Here is a 21123-nt window from a genome sequence, read left to right as displayed (position 1 = left end):
ATTGTTTATCGTTGTAGGTTTAAATAGTTTTTAAGTATGTTTAAAACCGTAAAAAGTACGGTTGGCAGCCCCCCTCTTTGGCAAGGTTTACGTTGACGCGTTTTCAATAAAAGGTTGTTTGTCCAAATAGAGTTCCCGTAGTCAAGAGTGACGTACGTTAAGAAATCATAGAAGCCCATTTCAAGTTCCTGCGGAAAAAAAGTAAGGTAATTGTTCATTACTAAAATGCTTAATATAAGTAACGATATATAACTGAATAGGGTGTCAAAACTAACTTGACTGTAAATTTAAACCGTGTTCTGTAGCAAAAGCTTCAACGCAGCCACAGAAAAAATTGAGTAGATGATTAAATTGCAGGCCTTTATGGTCAAAGATCACGGTCAAGTTTGTATTGCAAACATGAATAAGGAAATATCTAAAATGTTTTTTTTCTCCTCTTATGAAGTATATACTATGCATGCACTCTGAACTATATAGTGTCCAGTTTGACTCACTGCAGAATGTGATTTCAAGCTGATTTGTATAGCGATTGTGCTTCCCGAAACTCCTGTTATTTCTCAACTACCTCTTGAACAAAATGAAAAAAGTGATTATTCTGTACGCCAGTGTGGCAACCGTTTACCGGAGTTAACCGGAATCGTTTTCAAAGTAATTCCTTACTTTAGGAACACAAAGTACAGGAATTCCTGAAAGAACGTGCTGTTTACATATAGTTGTCAATATAATGTATAATATGGGATTGCCATTAGAACAAACAAATTATTGGGAGCTGTGATTTTCAGATGTTATAAATTATCACACAGTATATGTTATGTAACCGTGAAGAATGGGGTTATTATAACAGTCGTCTGTTGCTTTTCAAAGATGTGCCTTTTGTATGTTTTCCGTATGCATAATGAAATAATTCTTAATTGCTCTTCAGCCTTAAAGTCCAGCCATCTTTCTTAAACATTGGCTTCCATAGTAATATATTTATTTTTAAGTAGTAATAATGCTAACTTATAATTCCTCTGCAATAGCAAAATAGATCAGTACACTGGACAGTAGATCAGGTAGAGATGTGTAGAATTGCTTCACCAGCTAAATTAAGGGGGGACTATTAGGTAGGATTACACAATCCCAGAGTGAAATTTAGCCCGGGCACTGGGGTTAACACCCTCTAAACATTTAAAAAGTGCCATAGGTTCTTGAAAGACCAAGTATTCCAGACCTCAGTTTAATTCCTCATCTGAAGGATGACACCTCCTGCTGTATAGCGCATCAGATTATTGTACTGGAGCACTGGTTTAGAAATTCTGTTTCAGGGGGATAAAGCACCATCTACAAGTCCACCAGCACCACTTTTTTGGAGGTCTCCATTCAAGTACTGATCAGGCCCAACCTTGCTTCTTAGATCTGTTAAAATCAGGATATAGGGTCATAACACAGTTTCCTAGGCCACATGGAAAAAAACTAAGTATATTAAGTAGTGGTGCATTGTAGCATTAAGCTGATATTTTCTTGTGTTATTTTCTTGATGTATTCTGAACATCAAAAGAACATGACATTTGCCACTTTGTGACTGTTGAATAACACAAAATCTTCTAATTAGTGATAGAGTTGATTGGTTAAAGGGGTTGAGGCAGTTTTGACATATTGAATGCCACATTTGGTAGAAATCAAGCAAAGAACCAATACACCCCACTTAACCAGAGAACAACCCCTTTGTGCTATCAGTGTGTTGGAGGCTGATGTGTTACTCTCTATCTGCGGTGTTCATGGCTACCAATAACTAACATGGTCCATCAGTGATCTGGCCATAATCTGGGAGACCACGAGCTATGATTCAAGTGGCACAGTGGTCAGAATGTCTGCCTTGTAGTGCTGGGGCCCTGGGTTCAGTTCTGGACCAGGGGTACTATCTGGATGGAATTAGTATGTTCTCCCTGTGTTTTTCTGGGGGGTTCCCTCTGGTTGACCTAGTTTCCCCTCAGTCCAAAGACATATTGGTAGGTTAATTGGCTTTTGGAAAAATTGCCCTGTGGTGATCCTGCCCAGAGTGTACCATGCCTTGTGCCCCCTGCTTGCCAGTGTAGGCTCGAGCTCTCCTGCAACCCTTAATTGGAAGAAGCAATTAGAAAAGGGGTGGATGGAGTTATGATGCCTTACCAAGGTCAGCAGAGATGTCCAAGAATAATCCTCGATCAAGGAGTCTCTATTTACTATAGAACTTAATTTGTAATGATTGATCGCACCCTAATCGCACAGTGCTAGTTTCACATGACAGTATTGAAGCAGAACAAGACATCCTCCTGCTCCTGATGTAGATGTAATGATTTCTTTGAAGACGAAAATGTAACAGTTACACAGTAGACACTTTACTTGCCAGACTTCAGCACTGGAAATTTGCTGAATGGACTCGCGTGATGTAAAAGAAAAATGCTTGATCAGGCTGTAAGAGAGGAACAGGTCAGAATCCCAAAAGACAACAGCTGCAGCCGGATGAAAGCATGCATCGCAGAGGTACTGGCAGTTTCAGCAGCAGTACAGGTGGCAGATCTGAAACAATCTCTCAGATGGACCAGTCTGATGTGTTGATCCTGCTCTGGTGTGGTCACTCGAGGGCGACCAGATCTTGGACGGTTATCTGTCCTGCTGGTCTGCTGAAACCTTCTCTGCAGTCGGGACACAGTGGAGCGGCTCACTCCATAGTGTCTGGCAACACTGGCACGTGACATGCCTGCCTGCAGCATGCCAGTGGCCCTCTCCCTTGCTTCTTGTGTCATCCAAGGCATTATGGAATGCACAGTAACCTAAGCTTTGAATTAAGGCCTATTTAAAGGTGACCTGATCAGGCATTGTTCCACCTGGACCTCGGTGGGTAAAAGTGCACCTGACGAGCTAACGTGTGATTGGCAAGTTGCAATGCCTCACTGCACAAGCAGTATTGCTGGTCAGAGGGCTTAAAACAAATTGACCACTTTTTGTGAAAGTACATAAGCTAGAACTATAGTATTCTCATTCCAGAAAATTTTGCATTTCTTTTTTCCATCAGTATATTTCTAATTTATTTAGGAGGATCTGTAGAATTTTGTTTTCACTTTGACATTAGTGTTTTGCGCTTGCTGATCGATGGCAAAAAACCCATATAAATACATTGAGATTCTATGCTGCAATGGTAAAATATGAAGAAGTCCAAGGCGAGTGAATACTTTTGATAGCCACAGTACTTTATATGATAATATTTTAATTCAAGGTTTTATTCAAGCAGGTGGCTAAAATGCGCGGAGTTCCCTGAGCAAGATGTACTAAAAAGCCTTCTCAGTCACCATCTTGGATACCTCATTTGCAAGATACGCTAGTGAATATTGCCAGGCAGATGGAATACTGGACATGTGGAAGGTACGCACCAGCACTCACTGTCCTTTCATGTGTTTTTACAGCTGCTTCAGCTCTAATGTTATTAATTTGTGTTCTGATGCAATTAGGCGCACTGTTATTGCTGGCATCTCTTTGAATTTTTTTTTTCCAATTAGCTTTTGTAGTTGACCTTTCAGGTTAATTAGAAAAAGAAAGACACATTAAGCTATTAACTTATTGAAGTCATTAACTTATTTAAATTTATTTTTCTGTCTTGACAAATAGATATTGTTACACCGTAAGTCTGTGAAAGTTTTGTCTGTATTGGCAAATGACAAAAGCAGGCACCATGTTGGAGACATGCCTCAGGAGTGGATATCTTAGATAGCAGACCCTTGTTAGTGGCTAGTATAACAATGTTTGTTTTTACAAATGAATATTTCACAGTTTCTGAGTGAAGGGTTGTTGAGTGCGGATCATGGCCTTTCATTTCAAAGGGCCCTTCATTCCAGAGGAGCCTCTGTAGTTAATGTAAGAAAGGTGTTTGGCCAGAAAGTTTTCTGAAGTGTTCACCAAGGAGAGGAAGGGTCACTCCAAGCAGGAAGCCCTTGTCTGTGGTAGAAAAGAAAACAGCAAGCAACAGAATGAAGGCTTCAAAGAGCTGCAGGATACAGTCCCTGGAGTCATCTCTTGTACACTGGCTCTTCTTGAAAGTTACCACTGAGTGAGGAGTGACCCCGGGACAAACTTCAGTCAACCAGTCTGCTCTCAGGTTTAAAGTTCAGTGCGTTTTTATTTTTTCACCTGCTTCCTACAGCTATCAGGAAACTTTTGAAGAATTGGCCTGTAACTGTATCTGTCAGAAAGGTCCAGAATTGTTTACACTTACAGTACAATACATTCTTGAGCAAAGCAAGGAAATTGCCAGCATTTTTTCTATCGCTGATTGTTAAGAAGCAGTTTTATGCAGTTCGTACAAATAAGTCTAAGCCTGTGCATGACAGATTTCTTCTAGGGATATTCTGAAGTTAAAACTGTAAGCATAAAGTGACTTGGAATGAATTGTAGATAGCAACATTTTCTGTTTTGGCTGGAATGACATGGAGTTTATCCAAACAACAAGACTACTGTAAGTTACCTGGAAACTTGCAGTTGCATGGCTATGAATTAATAGTTGAATTATTGAATTAATAGTTTTCAGCAATTCAAATAGACTAATCCATGTTTTTTATTATAACGTAGAAACCTAATGTGTATTTTTGCGACAACATGGTAACAACCCACTAAAGCTTTATTTCCAATTAGGCCCAATAGTAGTTGTTAGTGTTGCATCTTACAGCACTAGTGGAGCATAATGTGAAACACAGTAATTGTATACTTCTTCCGTAATCAAACCTTGAATTAATTCTCTACATTGTTTTTTTTTTACTGTTTATTATTTAATGGCTGCTTAAATCCTGTGCCTTTTGTGTAGTTAGCTTTACATACTGTGAGGTGGTAATGGTTTCTAAATTAGGAAGAGCTTAATGTACATAAAAATGCATAATTTTGAATTTGTAGTCAGATCAGAGGAAAATTTGAAAGACTGCATTCAAGTTGGATGTGTTTCTTTGATAATGAAACTATTTCATTTAGTGAACAGAAATACTGCAGTAGAGTATACACACATAAAACTTTATGGCAGTTTTTATCTACAATATTGGAATAACATAATTCATAACAAATCTTTTATTATGAAAGAATTGCACAGGGATTTTTCTTTTGTAAATTGGAAACATTACATTTTATGTACAAATAATGTGCATATTACATACTTGGAGCAAAGTGCTGCGGTATGCACACTGCACACTGTCACCACTAGGTGGCTAAGTAAGACAGTATGTGGGATTTTTTGGGACTACTTTTTCAAAGTAGAAACTGCTTTGAACTAGTCTGTTGTAGTTCATGAACGAGAAGTAAGACATACTGTATGTACTGGGACTCCAAAGACGCTTTAACTAGAACAAAGCTATCAGTAAGAATATTTGTTTATCAGTAAAAATGTTTGTGTTACTGCAGGTGCACTGACATTTTATTGAACAAACACCATAAGTGAATTCATTATGGTGATTAACATTTTTCATCAAAAGGGGGGTCTGCTGTAAATGCCACAGGCTAAAAGCATTGAAGTTACAAATTTGGAGCAGCTATATGAGTATATCTGTGATGCAGGTTGCGTATGAGATCTTTGTGGGGATTGTGTTCCATTCCCTGTTCACCGGTATCTGAGCCCTAGTTGATGCACTTTGTCCCCATCAATAATCAATTTAGGCTCAGGCCTGGTGGGTAGGGTTTTACATCCTGCAGGAAAACCACTGTTACGGATAGGTTGAGGATAGGTGCTGTCCTGTGTCAGGATTAACCCCTCAAGGGTAATGAGCAACCTCCCAGGACTTGATTAACGTATGGCCGTGCAGTCAGGTGGACATCACTCCATACAGGTGGAGTCCTGTAGAGATTACATACTTCTGCCCAGGTGGCTGGTCTTGGACCTCCTCATCTGTTGGTCTGTTGTGCACAACAATTAGCTGTCAGTCAGCACGTCAGGGCCAAGCTCACTGACATCAGTAAGGGTGATCTTCAGACAACCTTGATTTTTTTAAGGAGGGCTTGGCTCCTCTGCTTTCAGATCCACCTGACGTGGTTTAGTATGGCCTCCAAAAGACCAGTAGTACAAAGGTGGTGTTCTCATGGTGAGCAGGAGATATTGGTATACCGCATGCATATACTGTGTTGCCAGCAGACATATCACCCTGCAACTCACAACTGGCAACCCACTGAAGCTCAGCGGGTGTGAACCTCGTCAGTACCTGGATGGGAGACCTCCTGGGAAAAAGGAGGTTGTTGCTGGAAGAGGTGTTAGTGAGGCCAGCAGGGGGTGTTCTATGTGGGTCCTAATGCCCCAGTATAGTGACGGGGACACTACACTGTAAAAAGGTGCCATCCTTCATCACTACACAGATGTGGCTTCATCACTCTGTTCTCCTCCCCACTGATAGCTGATGTGTGGTGAGCGTTCTGGCACACTATGGCCGCTGTCGCATCATCTAGGTGGATGCTGCACATTGGTGGTGGTGGAGGGGAGTCCCCATTACCTGTAAAGCGCTTTGAGTGTCCAGAAAAGCGCTATATAAGTGTAAGGAATTATTATTATTGTTCCTTATTAGTTTTTATTATGCTTGATGTTCAGCACGATAAATCACCTCATCACCCAGTCATCTCTCATTAATAAGTGCTTATGCAACTGCCCAAGCTACCTAAGTGTATGACTCACAAAATGACACCATAATCATTTTATTTTCCAAAATCTGATTATTTTTCTAAAACATACATGCATACATAGTTGTTCCTTTTCAAGAGCAGTATATACTGTATATAACCGATATAGTGTACATAATAATCTTGTTTACATTTTATTGTGCAAAAAAAGTTTAAAGAATAATACAATCCCATTTTTTAATTGCATGAGACAGAGTATTACCCGAGCCATCAAAGTTCCACATTCTTTCACCTAATGGTAAGACTTCCGAGTCTTTTGCTTGAGGTGGTTATAATCTCCGCGAGTAGGATGTGTTTATTTTAGTCTCAGATCATTTTTTTTTCCAGACTAACAGCTTAGCTTTACCTCCACTGAAAATGATCACGTAGTCAGGGTAAAGAATATAGACTTGTTCTCGAGATGTTTGGTTGTAAAAGAACTGTGGAACCTGATTTAAATAGACTGCCACATTATCTTCTGAATAGCATGGTAGCATGAATGATATCGCACCGATTTAGAAATATAAAATATAAAAGCAGAGTTTTGTGGTGCTTCACTTGGACTGTTCATTACTTCAGATCTTTGTACGGTAAGGTTACAGGTGAGAGACGACTATTTGTCCTAACATGTTCATCTGGTTTTTAGCAGCTAAGTAAAGATTTCTTGACTGCATGACTTGGCAGTTAGCCTCATACACCCATATCTCTTTGTACAGTATATTTTGTATCCTGTTAGTTTCAATGGATTGTTTGTGTTGGTTTTAAAGAAAACATGTACAGTAGTTAAAAAAGCCTTCTCAGTTCTTCCCAAAGTCCTTTTTCTTCCAGACTAAACATATTTAGCTGTTATTCTTTTTAGTGCTACAAAAAGTTGCAGCGAGCACGCTGAACAATAAACAATATTCTAGTACATTACACAGCTGTATTATTACCTTCCTTTACTTTGATTCATTTTTGTTTTTGTACACTGTATATGCTATCTTTAATCAGTTTTCTCCAAAAACTGGGTATATTTCCTAAACACAGTCTAATGATGCAACATAGTACAGTTTATTATTGTCTACTTTGTATACTAGTAATCAGTTACTCTTGTGTCATATGGATCACATTAAAATCAAACTTTAATAGGTCCACTAACTGTAAGACTATATGCCACTTGATGGCAGGCGTCTGTTTTTAGCAGAAGTTTACTTTTTAAACTGGCATTTAAGTACAATAGGGTTTGAAATTTGTTATTAACAAGCAGGTTAAAGTTTAATTTGAAAACAGGGCCCATGTAGTGTATAAAAACAGGAATCACAACTGGTAATTCCTTCCTGAAGACAATAGTCTTTTTAATTTTTTTCCCTTTCATCATACACGGAAGTCAGTTTTTTCTTGCAGGATTATTGCAGCTTTTTAAAATTCTGACAGGAAGTGAAGCAGCAGATGGATTTGATGACAATTGTAATTAATCTATTTTTGCTCATTTTATGTTGTTTTTTTTTACCCCAACTGGGCAGGAGCATGTTCTTTATACTGGCTTGGTTTTCAAAAGCATTCAATCATCATGTCAGGTATGACAGGCAGCTCTAAGTGTTCTGTGTAGTCTACAACACAGAGTAGAACACTAGTTTCTGTTTTCTGGACCATATATTTACTTATGAGAGCCTTTTTTGACCCACACTGTGTTCAACAGACGTTAAATGAAAAACAGACCAATCAGAACACATGACAGTTGCCCAGATGCCAAAAGGCTGGTGTAGCATCTGCAAGTCCAGTTCTTTTTGTCAGATAGTGTTGCCAAATGAAAGACATGGCAGCCCTCCTACACGGCCCCATGTTGTGAAGATAGCATTTCACCATTGAAATGGATAAGGATGCACCTCCTTCAGTCCTGACATGGATCAGCCTCTACTGACTCCCAGCTGGGCATCTTTTCCCTGGGGCCCAGTCTATCTGGACAGACTGATTTTATCAAATGTGAACTGCACATTAAAAAAAAGTGAATAGGGTGGCTTGCTCAATGGAAAACATGTGCGTTCAACATGTTGAATGATCCAGTGTAACTGACTGGTATGGCAACCTTAGAATGTTATTGATACTACATAGATACAAGTGTTAAACAACATTGTTATTCACCGACCCCTAAAAAAGAAGTTGTACTGTCTGTGTTGGCTTTGAAGAGTAGAATGAAGAGGACTACACTTTGATTTTCTGTTTAATTAAAGATTTTACTGTTGTCCATGTTGTTTAGTAGTTGTCCTCAATTAAAAAAAATGGTCAGGTATTGTATTGAAGACCATTTTCTAGGCAGTGAATTCCTCATACCTTCCATCTTTGAAACAGCGGTAGCAGAACCAGTGTGTCTACAGTCATTCAGACATTATCCTTCTTTCTTCTATACTTTCCACACTCACAGGCTGCATGGGCTGCATAGCTTGTTCCAGAACTGCTTCAACACTTGGTTTTATAACACTTGCATCAGTTCTCATCAATGTCTAGGAACTGGTAGTTTTTCTAGTCTGTCAGTCTAACACACTTCTTTAAACCCAGGTGTGTATTTGGTTGCTCTTCTGTGGACTAGTTCAGAGGGCAGCAATATCTTTTTTTAGGAAGAGGTAAAGGTTCAATCCATTATAAAATGTAAAAAAAAGAATGTTTTGGCTATGGAGTCTTCTTCAGGTGGAATAAAAAAAGTGTGTGTGGAGCATTAAACTGGGGACACACAACAAAGTCACTCCACTGCATTTTAGCACAGTTATAATGTCCCATATCCTAAAATCCTCATTGGCAATCCCTATACCCCCTCAAGAGTGAGTTATAATCCAAGCAGCTAAACAAAAACTATTTCCTCTTGTCTTTCAGATTTACTTGGCAATTGATCCCATTTGCTAGTGTCACTACTTGACATCTGAAAAATAAAGAGTATTTGGCAGCGAGTTAGGACTCCTCCAATCTGTTTGATGCACAGAAATGTGAGGGGGTACTGAACCACTTTCTTGACCATATTAACTTTGACAGGCAGCTACTTGGTTGCGAACAATTTTATTCACAATTCATTGCACTGCAGAGTAGTGAACACAAGAGCTGTAATCCCCTAATGTGAATTAATTGCACGTTTCAGTCGCTAACTTTGGCCTTGTTTGTCAGTTCGTCTGTCTGCTGGTTTTTATTTTGACCACTTTTTTTTTTAATTTAGGAAAGAATTCTAGGCCATATATTTTTCTGAAAACTGCAGAATGGCAAGAGTTAGAACAGCAGTTCTCATTTCCATCCTTCTGGTAAGGCGAATGAGTATTTGTTTGCACAGTGGTATATATGATGTAGGAAGCAAGCTACATGGGAAGGTTGAGTAGCTTTATAGACCTCAGTAGGCACTAATGTTAAGCTCTTTTACATCCAATGATAAAAACAGGAATAAATTCAGAGAGGCTCAAAAATAAATTGTGCTAAACAAAAAAAAATATTTTTACTACTAAATGGTTGTGTTCTGCGTAGATTGATGAAAAAGTGAAGCTAACAGGCAGAGAAAAGAGTTTTTTTCATAACGATCAATAATGTGGATGTATGCACTAAAAAAACAACCCTTTTTGTTTTCCACAGCTTCCCTTGATGGCCAGAGTACAAATGACTCAGATCTTCGTATATGGGACTCTTAAAAAAGGCCAGCCAAACTACTTCGAGATGGTGGACAAAAACAATGGCAAAGCAGAATACTGTGGCAAAGCACACACGGTGGAGAAGTACCCCTTAGTGATTGCAGGCAAATACAACATCCCATTCCTCCTCAACGTGCCAGGCAGCGGGCGGCAGATTAGAGGCGAGATCTACTATGTCAATAAGCAGATGCTGCAGTTCTTGGACAAATTTGAGGACTGTCCTCGCATGTACCAGCGCACTCCTATGACGCTCCGGGTAGAGGAGTGGAAAGTTGGAAGTAATCTGTCGGAAGTAACGCCAGCTGTTGGGAGCATCATCGAAGCCTTCGCCTACAGCACCACTACTTACGAGCCTGAGTGGCTAAACCTCACTTTCTTTGACAGTTATGATGCCTATGGTGATCATGGGCTGATTTACACTGAACGTAAAAAGAGATGAGGGGTATTGCAGTCCCAATTTCTCAGATCAGTTACTAAATCTAGGTAACAAAATAAATTAATTGATTATATAAAAATTACAATTAATTAAGCACAAAATCATGAACTCTGTGAAACTACAGTAAATCACCATGTTGTCGCAAACTCGCATTCGGGTTCCCATGAATTGCGACGTGACTCAGCCCTTCCTCCTCACTAGTCTCCATAATGACTAATGTAATGTGGTGAACAAACAAATACAAGCAGGTTGTGCAGCAGACATTTCAACTCAGAAATGTCCCAACATGATCTGCATGCAGAGTTAACAAGTAGTAGTTTTCGACAAAACCATGTTGAAATTGGAAGAAATATTTCTATTATAAGAGATGTATTCCCAATTCTGCTCGTTTACAATGTCGTAGGGCCACTCACGTCACTGGAAGTTTTGGTGCCGTGTTCTGAATCGCAGAACATGATACTGCGCATACCTGGAAATTGTGGTGTAAATTGAAGGTTTACAAGTTACTCTGTGCATATTACTTTTATTGTGGTTTGAAATGCACTCATCAGTGCTGATTTTTTCTAACCCCAAAATATGAAAATAGCATTGCAGTTCCCCTTTAAACCACCTTAAGGCAGGGAGCAGGTTTATTTTAAATACCAGGACACTATTTTCACTGCAGTTTTAACTTGAAAATTCTTGGCTATAAAAAGAAACATGCATAGGATTTTTTTAGACTAAGGAGTGTCTAAGTTTCCTGAAAAAAAGTAGAATGGATTAGAATCCCATGAAATGAGAATTATAATATATTAATTATATATTATATATATTAATTAATATATATTTTCTTATAATCTATATCTTGTTATACAGGGACAATACTGCAGAAATCTTTTACCAGTGATTCTTTATTTGGATGGAAACAAGTGTCATTCAAATGGAGTCACTCGGCACCTGTGATTACTGTAGTTTGGGACAATCAGAAAACTGTTGTCAATGGGAGGAGGTAGTTAGAATGAAAGATTGCTGCTTGTATTACTCTATCAAATCACTTACAAAGCATTTAAAAAACAACATTGTAAGGCTTTAAAAAAATCTTCTGAAAGAACAATAAAAGACTTAGCTTTGATCTTAAATGGCACTTGAATCTATTGATTTCATCCAGTGGGAAATTAGTGTAGAGATTTAGATTTTGTTACAGTACTGTACATATTCTAACAGTAAAGTTCAGAGGGAGAGGAATAATAATTCACAATCAGCATTTCTTTCAGTAATAAATTACTGTCTGTATAAAAAATTGCCTGAAGGGAATGTTTGAACTATGGTGTTGATGGCTTGCTGATATTTCCTCTTTCCAAACCTGAAAGGCTTTGTCCCAGACGGTTGAAAAATCCTAAAGAAGGGATGTCTTTATTCCAACTCTACAAGGAGATCGCCTTCACCAACAGTTTCCCCAGGCTTGCAGTGGACACTCTTAACCTGTAATACCAGTGATAAAGCAAAATATGAAAAAATCATTTTAGAATATTGCTGCAATATGCAGTTCTGAATACATTAACAGCCTTTTAAAACTTAAAATGGCCTAAATCTTTTTCCATATCTATTTATCAGGAATGACTGGACAGAGAACGTGACCTAAAATTCTTTTTAGTTATATACAGTTTTCAGATTTCTTCTGAGGAAAAAATGAAAATTCTATATATTATTAATCTAATACATTTAGATTAAATACGCAATTTATAGGCAGCGGTGAAAAATCTACTTATATTTACCTTGGCTGTTTTGGCAGCAGTCATGCTATTCTGCATTTTCATTGCTTCAATCACGCAGATTTCTTGTCCCTCTGCCACCTATGAACAAGCAATCAAATGGATAGAGAATTATTAATGACATTTATGACAATATTTCTCTGTAATTTTACACTTGAACATTCTATTAAAAAATGTATTGTACCTATGGGAGATGACCATAGGCACTTGTGGGTTTAACAGGGTTTTATGAACTACAGCAAGTGTACTCTTCCAGTCTTAAAAGGCATTTTGACTGGACTGCAAGATTGGTTTTAAGTGCCAACAACAGATCCATGCAATGGCACACCTTGTACGTCATATGAAGACCTAATTTCTCTGGGTGGTGGAGGGGACACAATTCTTGGTCATCACTGAAAAATTGAGCCACATTAATTTTCATATGTCCCCAAGGAGGTCAGATTTATTTTCGACCTAGGCGTAAAATTTGAAAACCAACTCCTGAAAGTTGTTAAACAGACTAAATTACATTTACCAGTGCACTGTTACAGTATATCATCCAACCCACTTTATTTTTCAGTTTTATTTTCATAAAACTACACAAACTCCACTTTCTGGATTCACCACCACAGTCTGAATTTTTGTCTTCTGGTGGATTCTTTACCGGATCCTATCTGGCCAATAGATGTAGGAGTCTTCTGGTAAACATTTAATGATTCTGACAGGATGTCTTCGGTGCAAGTCTTATAAAACGGTCACAAGCCCTTTAAGTCTCTTTGGTAAAACTAATCGGCTGTGATGTGCTGCTCCACTCTGAATCTAATTGATGTAAATTTTGCAGATTTAAAATCAGTATCTTTCATCCAGCTTGCTGCATCCTCTCCTTTGACATGGGGTCAGGGTTCACATTCGCATCTGATTATCAAACTGGCACTCATTAGGCAGCAGCTTCCCCGACACCAGAATGAGTTAGCTTGAAGGAAGCCCGTTTAATCCATACATTTTGGCATTATAAGAAGGCTTGCCTGTCACACAGTATTTTGCCACAATTTCTAGACTTTCAGATATCTCTAGTCCATGATTAATTGTTTCTGATGGGAAATAAAAATCCAGAGAGGCCAGCTGCTTGCCCTGGTATACTGAATTACTATAATGGATATTGGCTGCCAATTTTTTTTCCCCGTTCTACTGGCAAGTGTTTGAAATACAATTAAATCAAGTTATAAATGATATGGAAATCTCTCAAGCTCCATTTTCTCTGAGACTGAGTCCGTTCCCCTGAGAAATTTTTTTCCTAACTTTTTGAAGGATGCATGAGACACAAGACTAATACATTCAGAATTCCCCTTTGCATATCATTAAAAGATTTATTTTTTCCACCTCACGAAGGGATTCTTTTGTTACTGCTGAGACAAAACCTACAAGAATCAGTAGGAGGAATCAAAAGTACACTGCTGCAACCCAAATTAGCTGAGCAAATATGTATCACATCGAAGATCCCATGCAACAGCTGACTTCGTACGAGATCGGCTTTACGCTGCCCTATTGTTAAATAACGAAATTTACTTTTGCCTTCTGAGAGACAGAAAATAATTTTCAGCAGGGACCCTTAGAGCTGTTTTGCAAAACAAAATGAAGCCACTAAAATCTTATTGAAAGTAACGTGCATTGAAACGGAAATTTATTAACTGGCGCCAGTCAACGTGTGCATTATTCATTTCTGGTGAGCATGAAAAATGATTTAAAGAGGTCTGAAATTGCAGATGCAAAGCCTGACTGCACAGTGCCCAACTTCTCAATTTCATCCTTTAGAGAGGCGAATACAGGGTGATACAGTTACTGGACAAGGTTTACAGTAACAGCTGTGGTCTTCCCAGATGGGGGTGGCTACTTCATTGGGTTGTGGTCTGCTTGGAACAGATGGAAAAATACATCAGAGCTCCCCGAGCTTGTACTGCTACAGATATAAAACAAAAAGCCAAAATCGTAAGCAGCTCTAGTGTTTATTTTCAAGGGGGTTTTGGTGCTGGCTATATTTGTGGTTATTAGGATCTCTGCCTAGAAATGGCTGCTTCCAAAGAAACAACCTCAGTCTTTTTTTTTTCCTCCTTTGTTTCTCTCAGTTTTCCCCCCATCCCTCCCTCAGCACCCACTCCACAACTGTGAAGGCTTTATAGGAAACAGTGCCAGTGGCATATGGCTTTCCACAGTGCTAAACATTCATACAAAAGACAGGTTCATCAGTCATTAGAGTAGCCGGATGAAAAAAAAAATCAGGGCCTGATGGATGGTATTTAGAGCTTACCTGCTGCTAGTACATTACCAGAGAAACACAGGTTCTGAAGCCCACATGACATTAGAAACTGCAGACCGTGAAATACAGCCCTTGCGAGCACACATCATGTACGCCAGGTTATACCAAATAATAAATAAGCTATTTAAACCCTCTTCAAGGAACCCTGGGTCAGGCCTGCACAGGCCAATTAATGCACAGCATCTGCTGTATAGAGGCAACACATGAAGAACTTCCGAATGATTTAGGCAATTAAAGGCAAACCGTTTCCTGCTTCTTCAAATGTCTCATTGCTAGAGTAAGCACCAAATCGGTCTGTAGATTAGAACAAATTAAGTCATTCTTTGGGGATCTTTATTTCTATGGCAAACTCTTTTCTTTGTTCTTTCTTTGGCCCACGGTATGTTTTTTCTGCCAAATTTAACAGAAGGCTCTAAGGGTTACAGGGGTCCACCCCAGTATCTCGTTCTGTCGTAGTGGAACTACCCAAGAAGCAGGATCACTCTGAACCCTGCTGACTGCTACGCAGAGTGAAAATCCTTTAATTAGGCTATTTTGCACCCTGCCTCTCTTCCATCATGTTTGGTAGGAAAATAAAACAAAAGCTCTTACATACTTGAGGACAAAATTATTTTCCATATCTGTTCCCTTTAAAAGTGTGCAAAATCAGCCTCAATTATTTTTGGTCAATGTAACCAAAGCATTTCCGAGCAGTTCAGTTGGCCTGTTGTTGCTTTTCATGCTCATTTGTGTTACTATGTCAAAGTGCTTAAGGAAATGAATATCAGACAAGAAATTCAGCTAGAATAGTAATACAGAATGCAGTATTAAAACATGCTGGCTCTGAGTGTCATTGGTATTCAGCAGACTGATAATAACTGATTGAAGAAAGGCATACCTTCTTTTAAACTACAAAACAAAAACCATGTTTGTCTCAAATACAACCAGCGAGCAAAATTCAGAGCGTTACAATTATTCCAGAGCTATTCTGGCCTTAAATGTCTAAATAATTGACTAATAAAATGATTTCTAACAATTTTATTCAGCGAGCACTAGTGAATGAACAAATTCCTGCTCAAAATAATTTTGGTAAAACCTGAGTTTTAATGGTAAAAAGCAAATACACTGAATAAATTCCTGTAATTCTTCATGGTGCCTGTAGAGGCAGTGTCGTCCACAAATTCTTCATGGCATAATTGTTACATGGAATTTGTATTGATCAAAAAACACCCAATGCTCCATTGTTCATTAAATTATTTTTTGGCTATATATTAAGTGATCTTTACATCTTGAAAAATAATCTTGATTATTTTAATTGTCTATCTTTTACTGTAAAATTTGTATGAACAAACAATAATTAAATTATAATGATTGAACATTAATGATTGTAATTTACAGTAATTTGGTACTTTTATTATTTTCATTAAAGAACAGAATGTGCATATCTCTTCTGGTTTTTAAGCATTATTTATTACAGCTCTTGTCCTGTGGGATTGTGCCAGGGCAGGAGATAGGACTGAGAAGAGAGGGTTTTTTGTTGACAGCCCCTTACAACAGGCCACTATGGTGCAGAACTGATACTGTATCACAGAACATTTCTCACTCCAGTTCTCAAGCACCCAGAGGTCTCTCTTCTGCACCTACCAGAAGACAGGTGCCAACCAGAGGGGCATATCCAGTCAGCAAAAAGCATGCGACACTGTCCCACTGATTGCTGTGCTGTGTGTGTGGACCGGGGGGAGTGGTCTCCAGGGCACAGTACCAAGGGTTGTGCCCCTGACAACACACCTAAAGCTGAGACCCTTGCTGGATCAGCTGTGGTAGTGAATCAATGCCCACTACCAGTTTAAATATGAAACCCCCAAAAACACGAAATCACTAAAAGAACACCTTTAAATCTTTACAAAAAAATGCCCCAAGTTTGTTTCCCATAAAAAGAGCCTGTCACAAACTAAATAACTGAAGAAGCAAAAAACAGGCTGGCAAATGCATTAAAAAAAGCACATGACACTCAGAAAAGGAATGGTTTTCTTGAAATAGGTAAAGAATCTGGGCAATTCAGGAGCTGCATTTATTAAATCAGATTTCACACATTTTTTAAAGATTTCTCTTGAATCAAAACGAGCCATTCTTAACATTTTTAATTTTTTTTTTCAGTTTTTTCTTTCGTGCTTTGATTCACAATGGAATCAGATCACATGGCTGTAAATACCATAGGTATACGACATGCTTTTATTTTGGGTGTTGGGAGTTTGCAAGATGAATGCAGTGATTTTATTTACACATAATTCAAATCAATCAAACAAATCGCAAGAAAATCGCAGAAGCCTTAAAGGAAATTTGCTAACAGAAAGCTTCAGAAGCGTCACAAATACATCCAAACCTAAAAAAATAAGACAGAAAGCTGACTGTCCCTCTGAGAAGGAAACTGGCACTGACCACACTCTAATGTAAACCAGAAATTTCTCCCTTTGGTGCAAATATTCATATTTATAAAATGTAACACTTCATTGCATGAAGAAAACACAAGTGCCTTTTATTCTCCTGGGGAGAATAAAAGGGCGAACCCTTTTCTGGGTAGCGTCTCCTACTATTCTTATTTTGAATTTCCTAACTAAAAAGCCTCTTCATGAGTAAAAATAGCAGAAAAAGTATGTGTTGAAGAGACGAGAGGGTGGACTACTTATATCCTGAATTGTGATTCCTCTGTAGTTAAAGTTCAATTGGACCTTCCAGTCACTGTTCACCCACAATATAGTCACATTTTCAGGTGATAAAGATGTTCTAAGCCTAATAAAACTGCATTCATGTGAGCAAATATAATCAGTACCTTTAAATTCCTTTGAGTCATCTACATCAGTTAGAGATATCAACCAATAATTCTTTGCATCATATTTGATATATTAACGAATCCTCTTTTTTGAACTTTAAAATCCAGATAAACTTCCAAGTAACAAAAACACTTAGGATTCTTCTTACTCATTTGTTTCTTCAAATGACCAAAACACAGAGGAAGCTTTTAACCTCATCTATTCCATCCCTGCAGTATGTTAAGAGATAAAGGGGTAAAATATTCTAAAAGGAAACAATCCAGACCGTGGTACAAATCTTCAAACACTAGAAAGGATTTTGCCTTGAAACTAGAACCAACCCAGATTTGTTTGTAAAGTGTAAAATGCTTAAATTAATTTGAGACCATAAAAAAGGGTTTAATTAAAGTCTCTCTAGCTGCGTTTCAATTACTATAGATCGCTAATTATTTCTGATGGAACCATCAATGCTCTCATATTTTAAAGCAAAACGCCTGACTCAAAGTCTCTTTTTCACGTTTCTGTTCTTTTTAGATCTTAAATGAGCACGACAGTGTGGCTTTTCAGATATGCAAGGAATTAAGACAGAATATGGTACAGCCTGAAGGTGTCAGCTTTAGCATTGTAAAATGAACACATCTATTAAAAAACTTCTAATTCTTCACAATATTCATACCCCTTTTACATCCAATGCTGTTTTCCTAAAACTGAGTGAAAACCTCCTGCAGTAGCCCATTTCTCCAGCCTAGGTGCAGAATGTAAAAAGCAGATACAAATAGATACAACCAAAAATCTGTATAAGTTATCTTATTAAACTTTACCTTGACAGAATTCACAGGCTTTCAAAATAGTTCTAAAAGCGTAAAAACCTTTAGATACAAGGCATTTTAAAATAAAAAAATGAAAGTGTTTTTAGACAACGGTAATGATATTTAACAACTGAATTATATTTAACTCAGTCCCAGCTGAACACTAAGAAATCTGAATAAATTAAGCAAATATTTCTAATATACAATTTAATTCCAAATAAAGTCACTTCTGATTTTTAAATTCAGTTTTAGCACATTGGAAATTCCTGAAGGGAATGACGACGAGATGCTGGAAATTGATAATTTTGAGAAGGCGTGGGTTCCGAGAAGCGAAATCTCCTGCTCTGGTAATCAGAAGTCGAGGTGCTGTTACCTATAGTTAACATACACACTCCTCTTTGTCCACAACATCCCTGTACTGTGACAGTTTGTTTATTGTCACTCACAGTTCATTTAGTAATTTTGCTAGTGCTAACTCACAATTAGGAGACGCTAGAAAAACCGCAACAGATTTTTTCTTCTATTGAATGCCAAGCATTGTTAGCCAAGCGCTTAACAGTCTCAGATTTGCAACTGTTCCACTCTACAGAGTCCATACATTGTAATTAGATCTGTTAGAGCTACGTTTGGTCCCAGTCCATACGAAGGTAGGCAATGTGTGTATACATACAATCATAACTAGTTTTTGGATTCCATCTTGCAAGCTCTATATTGTTCTATATTCCTGCAAACAACAGGACAGAACAGCCAATCAGAAAAAAAAACTATAAACTGTTGTTGTCCTTTAACATTAAATTAAAAATTAATTTGAACTGAGTTTCAAAATCTGCCCGACTCTGCTTTACTCATGTGACTAACTGAAATCTCCATAAAATTCATTTTAAACAACAGGGGTTCTGCAAGCTCACTAAATACCGTTTACAATAGTTCTCTAAGCAGCCTGTCAATCATCTGCTAAGGAACAGGATTTACAAGAACCAAGAGAGATTTTTCTTCTGCGCCCAATGCAAACTTTAAAGTTTGAAAAGTTCAGTGTCACCCAGCCCTCCTGGAAGATGAAAAATCTTACACAATACTGTTTTTTTTTTGCTTTGGGGGGAAAAAAAAGCATTGAGATAATCTTATTGTTCTTTGGATTTTACGATAAACATATTATCCTCATTAGGTTTTATTACGCTACATAATGCGTCCCCTGTTTTACAAACCGGTATAGCTAGCCCTAAGGATGGGTGTCAAACGTATTTATTGAAAAACACCACTGACAAAAGGAAGCATCATAAGTAATAGACCTACCTCTTTGATACAATATAAATTGTTTCCTGAAGACAAAAGCGCAGGATTTCTTTACAATAAAAATGCAACAGCAGCAGCATGAAGGTCTCATATAATAAATACTGTCTTTGCATATTGTGGAGAAACATAACAATGAGCTTGTAAAACATAACAATGAGTGTGGATTAATGTGGAAGCATAACAACCTTGTGTGATTTGCAAGAGAATATTAATATTGTCAATTACTGCTAATCTTGTAACAAGGTGGAATAAGCTTTATTTATCCTGCATGAAAATAAGAAATTATTTCCACTTTGCGATTATTCTAATGTTATGGATTTTAGTAGCAATATTAAACATAATCTAGAATGAATTCTGGAGAAACCTGACTTGCAACCAACACGTGCCACTTGATATACAGGTATTTTATTTTATAGGGCTGAATTAAGAAAAACTCAAATTCGCAATTTATCATTTGTGCTTTTTTTTTTACAGCCCACTAAATCACTTAACAAGAAAAGTGGAAAGAAAGAAAACTCAGGTACTGCAGTAAAAAAACAAGACATTCACAATGTGCAAAGTGAGACAACTCTTACTGAGCATTTGAACTCGGGGTAAAAGAGCTGTGATGGACAGGGGAAGACAAGTAATCTAAGGGCAGACCATCGTACCACACATTTAACCCAGATAGTTGATACTACCCTGTCTCCATTTTAATTCATGAGGTTTGGGCTGGAGAGGAAGGATTTAACTTAAACCCCTTTCAACATGGTAAATGTGTTTTTGTAATTAAAGCCACACAATTAACATTGACAAGCCTAGGTCAGGGGAGCACAGATTACGCTGTTCAAATGTTCAGCTCCTCAAAGCACAAGGCAAACAGCTGCAAAGTGAAGAAAAAAAAAACTTTTTCTGAACAACTTGGACTTCATCCCAGCCAGTTCCTAGTGGATTCTTTGTGGGGAGTTTTACAGAACATTTATACTGCATACAAACCACTGTATTTCCTTCATAGTTTTTTTTATGAAAAACCCTTGAAACCTTGTCTCTGATGCTCATGAGGAATTTCTTCTCACATTATGAGTGGCAAGATGAAACGTCAATTCTTCAATTTCTTTTCTCAAGTCCCTAAAATCTAAGACCCTGGTACTTATTTGCAAGAAAGAATCCAATTTAAAATTTTGTAAATCACTAGATGGAATATTTTGTATTTAATTTTAAGTTTCTACCAACTTCTTGAAAATATACTATATTACAATAATATTAACAACACATACAGTATGTTAAATATCAGAGTATCAAGTTTAGATAATAATGCCACACTTTTACCTCAGACTCTTAAAAGGAAATGCATATTGTAATGTATATATTTGTATATATACATTGTATATAGTATTATCTAGCTGTAAAATAATTCTTCATTGCCGTTAATGTTATATATATTTAAATATTTATTGAAATGACTCCTTATAATCTGAGTTTTACTCTTGTTCCTT

The 21123-nt window shown here is 37.7% G+C and overlaps 2 protein-coding genes across 12 annotated transcripts in view; one reads left to right on the top strand and one right to left on the bottom strand.

The window, feature by feature from the left end:
• Positions 1-151: 151 nt before the first annotated feature.
• On the top strand, positions 152-16115 carry LOC148836063 (gamma-glutamylaminecyclotransferase-like). 11 transcript variants are annotated; one of them, XM_088913847.1, is made up of 4 exons: positions 152-201; positions 3251-3381; positions 9818-9899; positions 10222-12028. In XM_088913847.1, exons 3-4 carry the CDS (start codon positions 9858-9860, stop codon positions 10714-10716), a joined length of 537 nt encoding a protein of 178 aa, XP_088769973.1. In that variant the 5' UTR covers positions 152-201; positions 3251-3381; positions 9818-9857; the 3' UTR covers positions 10717-12028. The 11 variants fall into 11 exon arrangements, with proteins under 11 accessions (XP_088769973.1, XP_088769979.1, XP_088769974.1 ...); XM_088913848.1 differs by having other exon boundaries at positions 153-206; positions 3248-3381; XM_088913850.1 differs by having other exon boundaries at positions 157-206.
• pcca (propionyl-CoA carboxylase subunit alpha) overlaps positions 11588-21123 on the bottom strand; it is a 164552-nt gene continuing 155016 nt past the window's right edge. The window contains exons 23-24 of the mRNA XM_088913845.1: positions 12468-12545; positions 11588-12174 (exon numbers count right to left, since the gene is read on the bottom strand). Coding sequence (XP_088769971.1) covers positions 12106-12174; positions 12468-12545 — 147 coding nt within the window. The 3' untranslated portion in view covers positions 11588-12105. The remainder of the gene's footprint in view (positions 12175-12467; positions 12546-21123) is intronic.

Source organism: Atractosteus spatula, chromosome 4 (genome assembly GCF_055471065.1).
Source record: "Atractosteus spatula isolate fAtrSpa1 chromosome 4, fAtrSpa1.hap1, whole genome shotgun sequence".
NCBI lineage: Eukaryota > Metazoa > Chordata > Actinopteri > Semionotiformes > Lepisosteidae > Atractosteus > Atractosteus spatula.
Note: the sequence above shows the minus strand (reverse complement) of the source record. Positions and strands in the feature narration are given on the sequence as shown.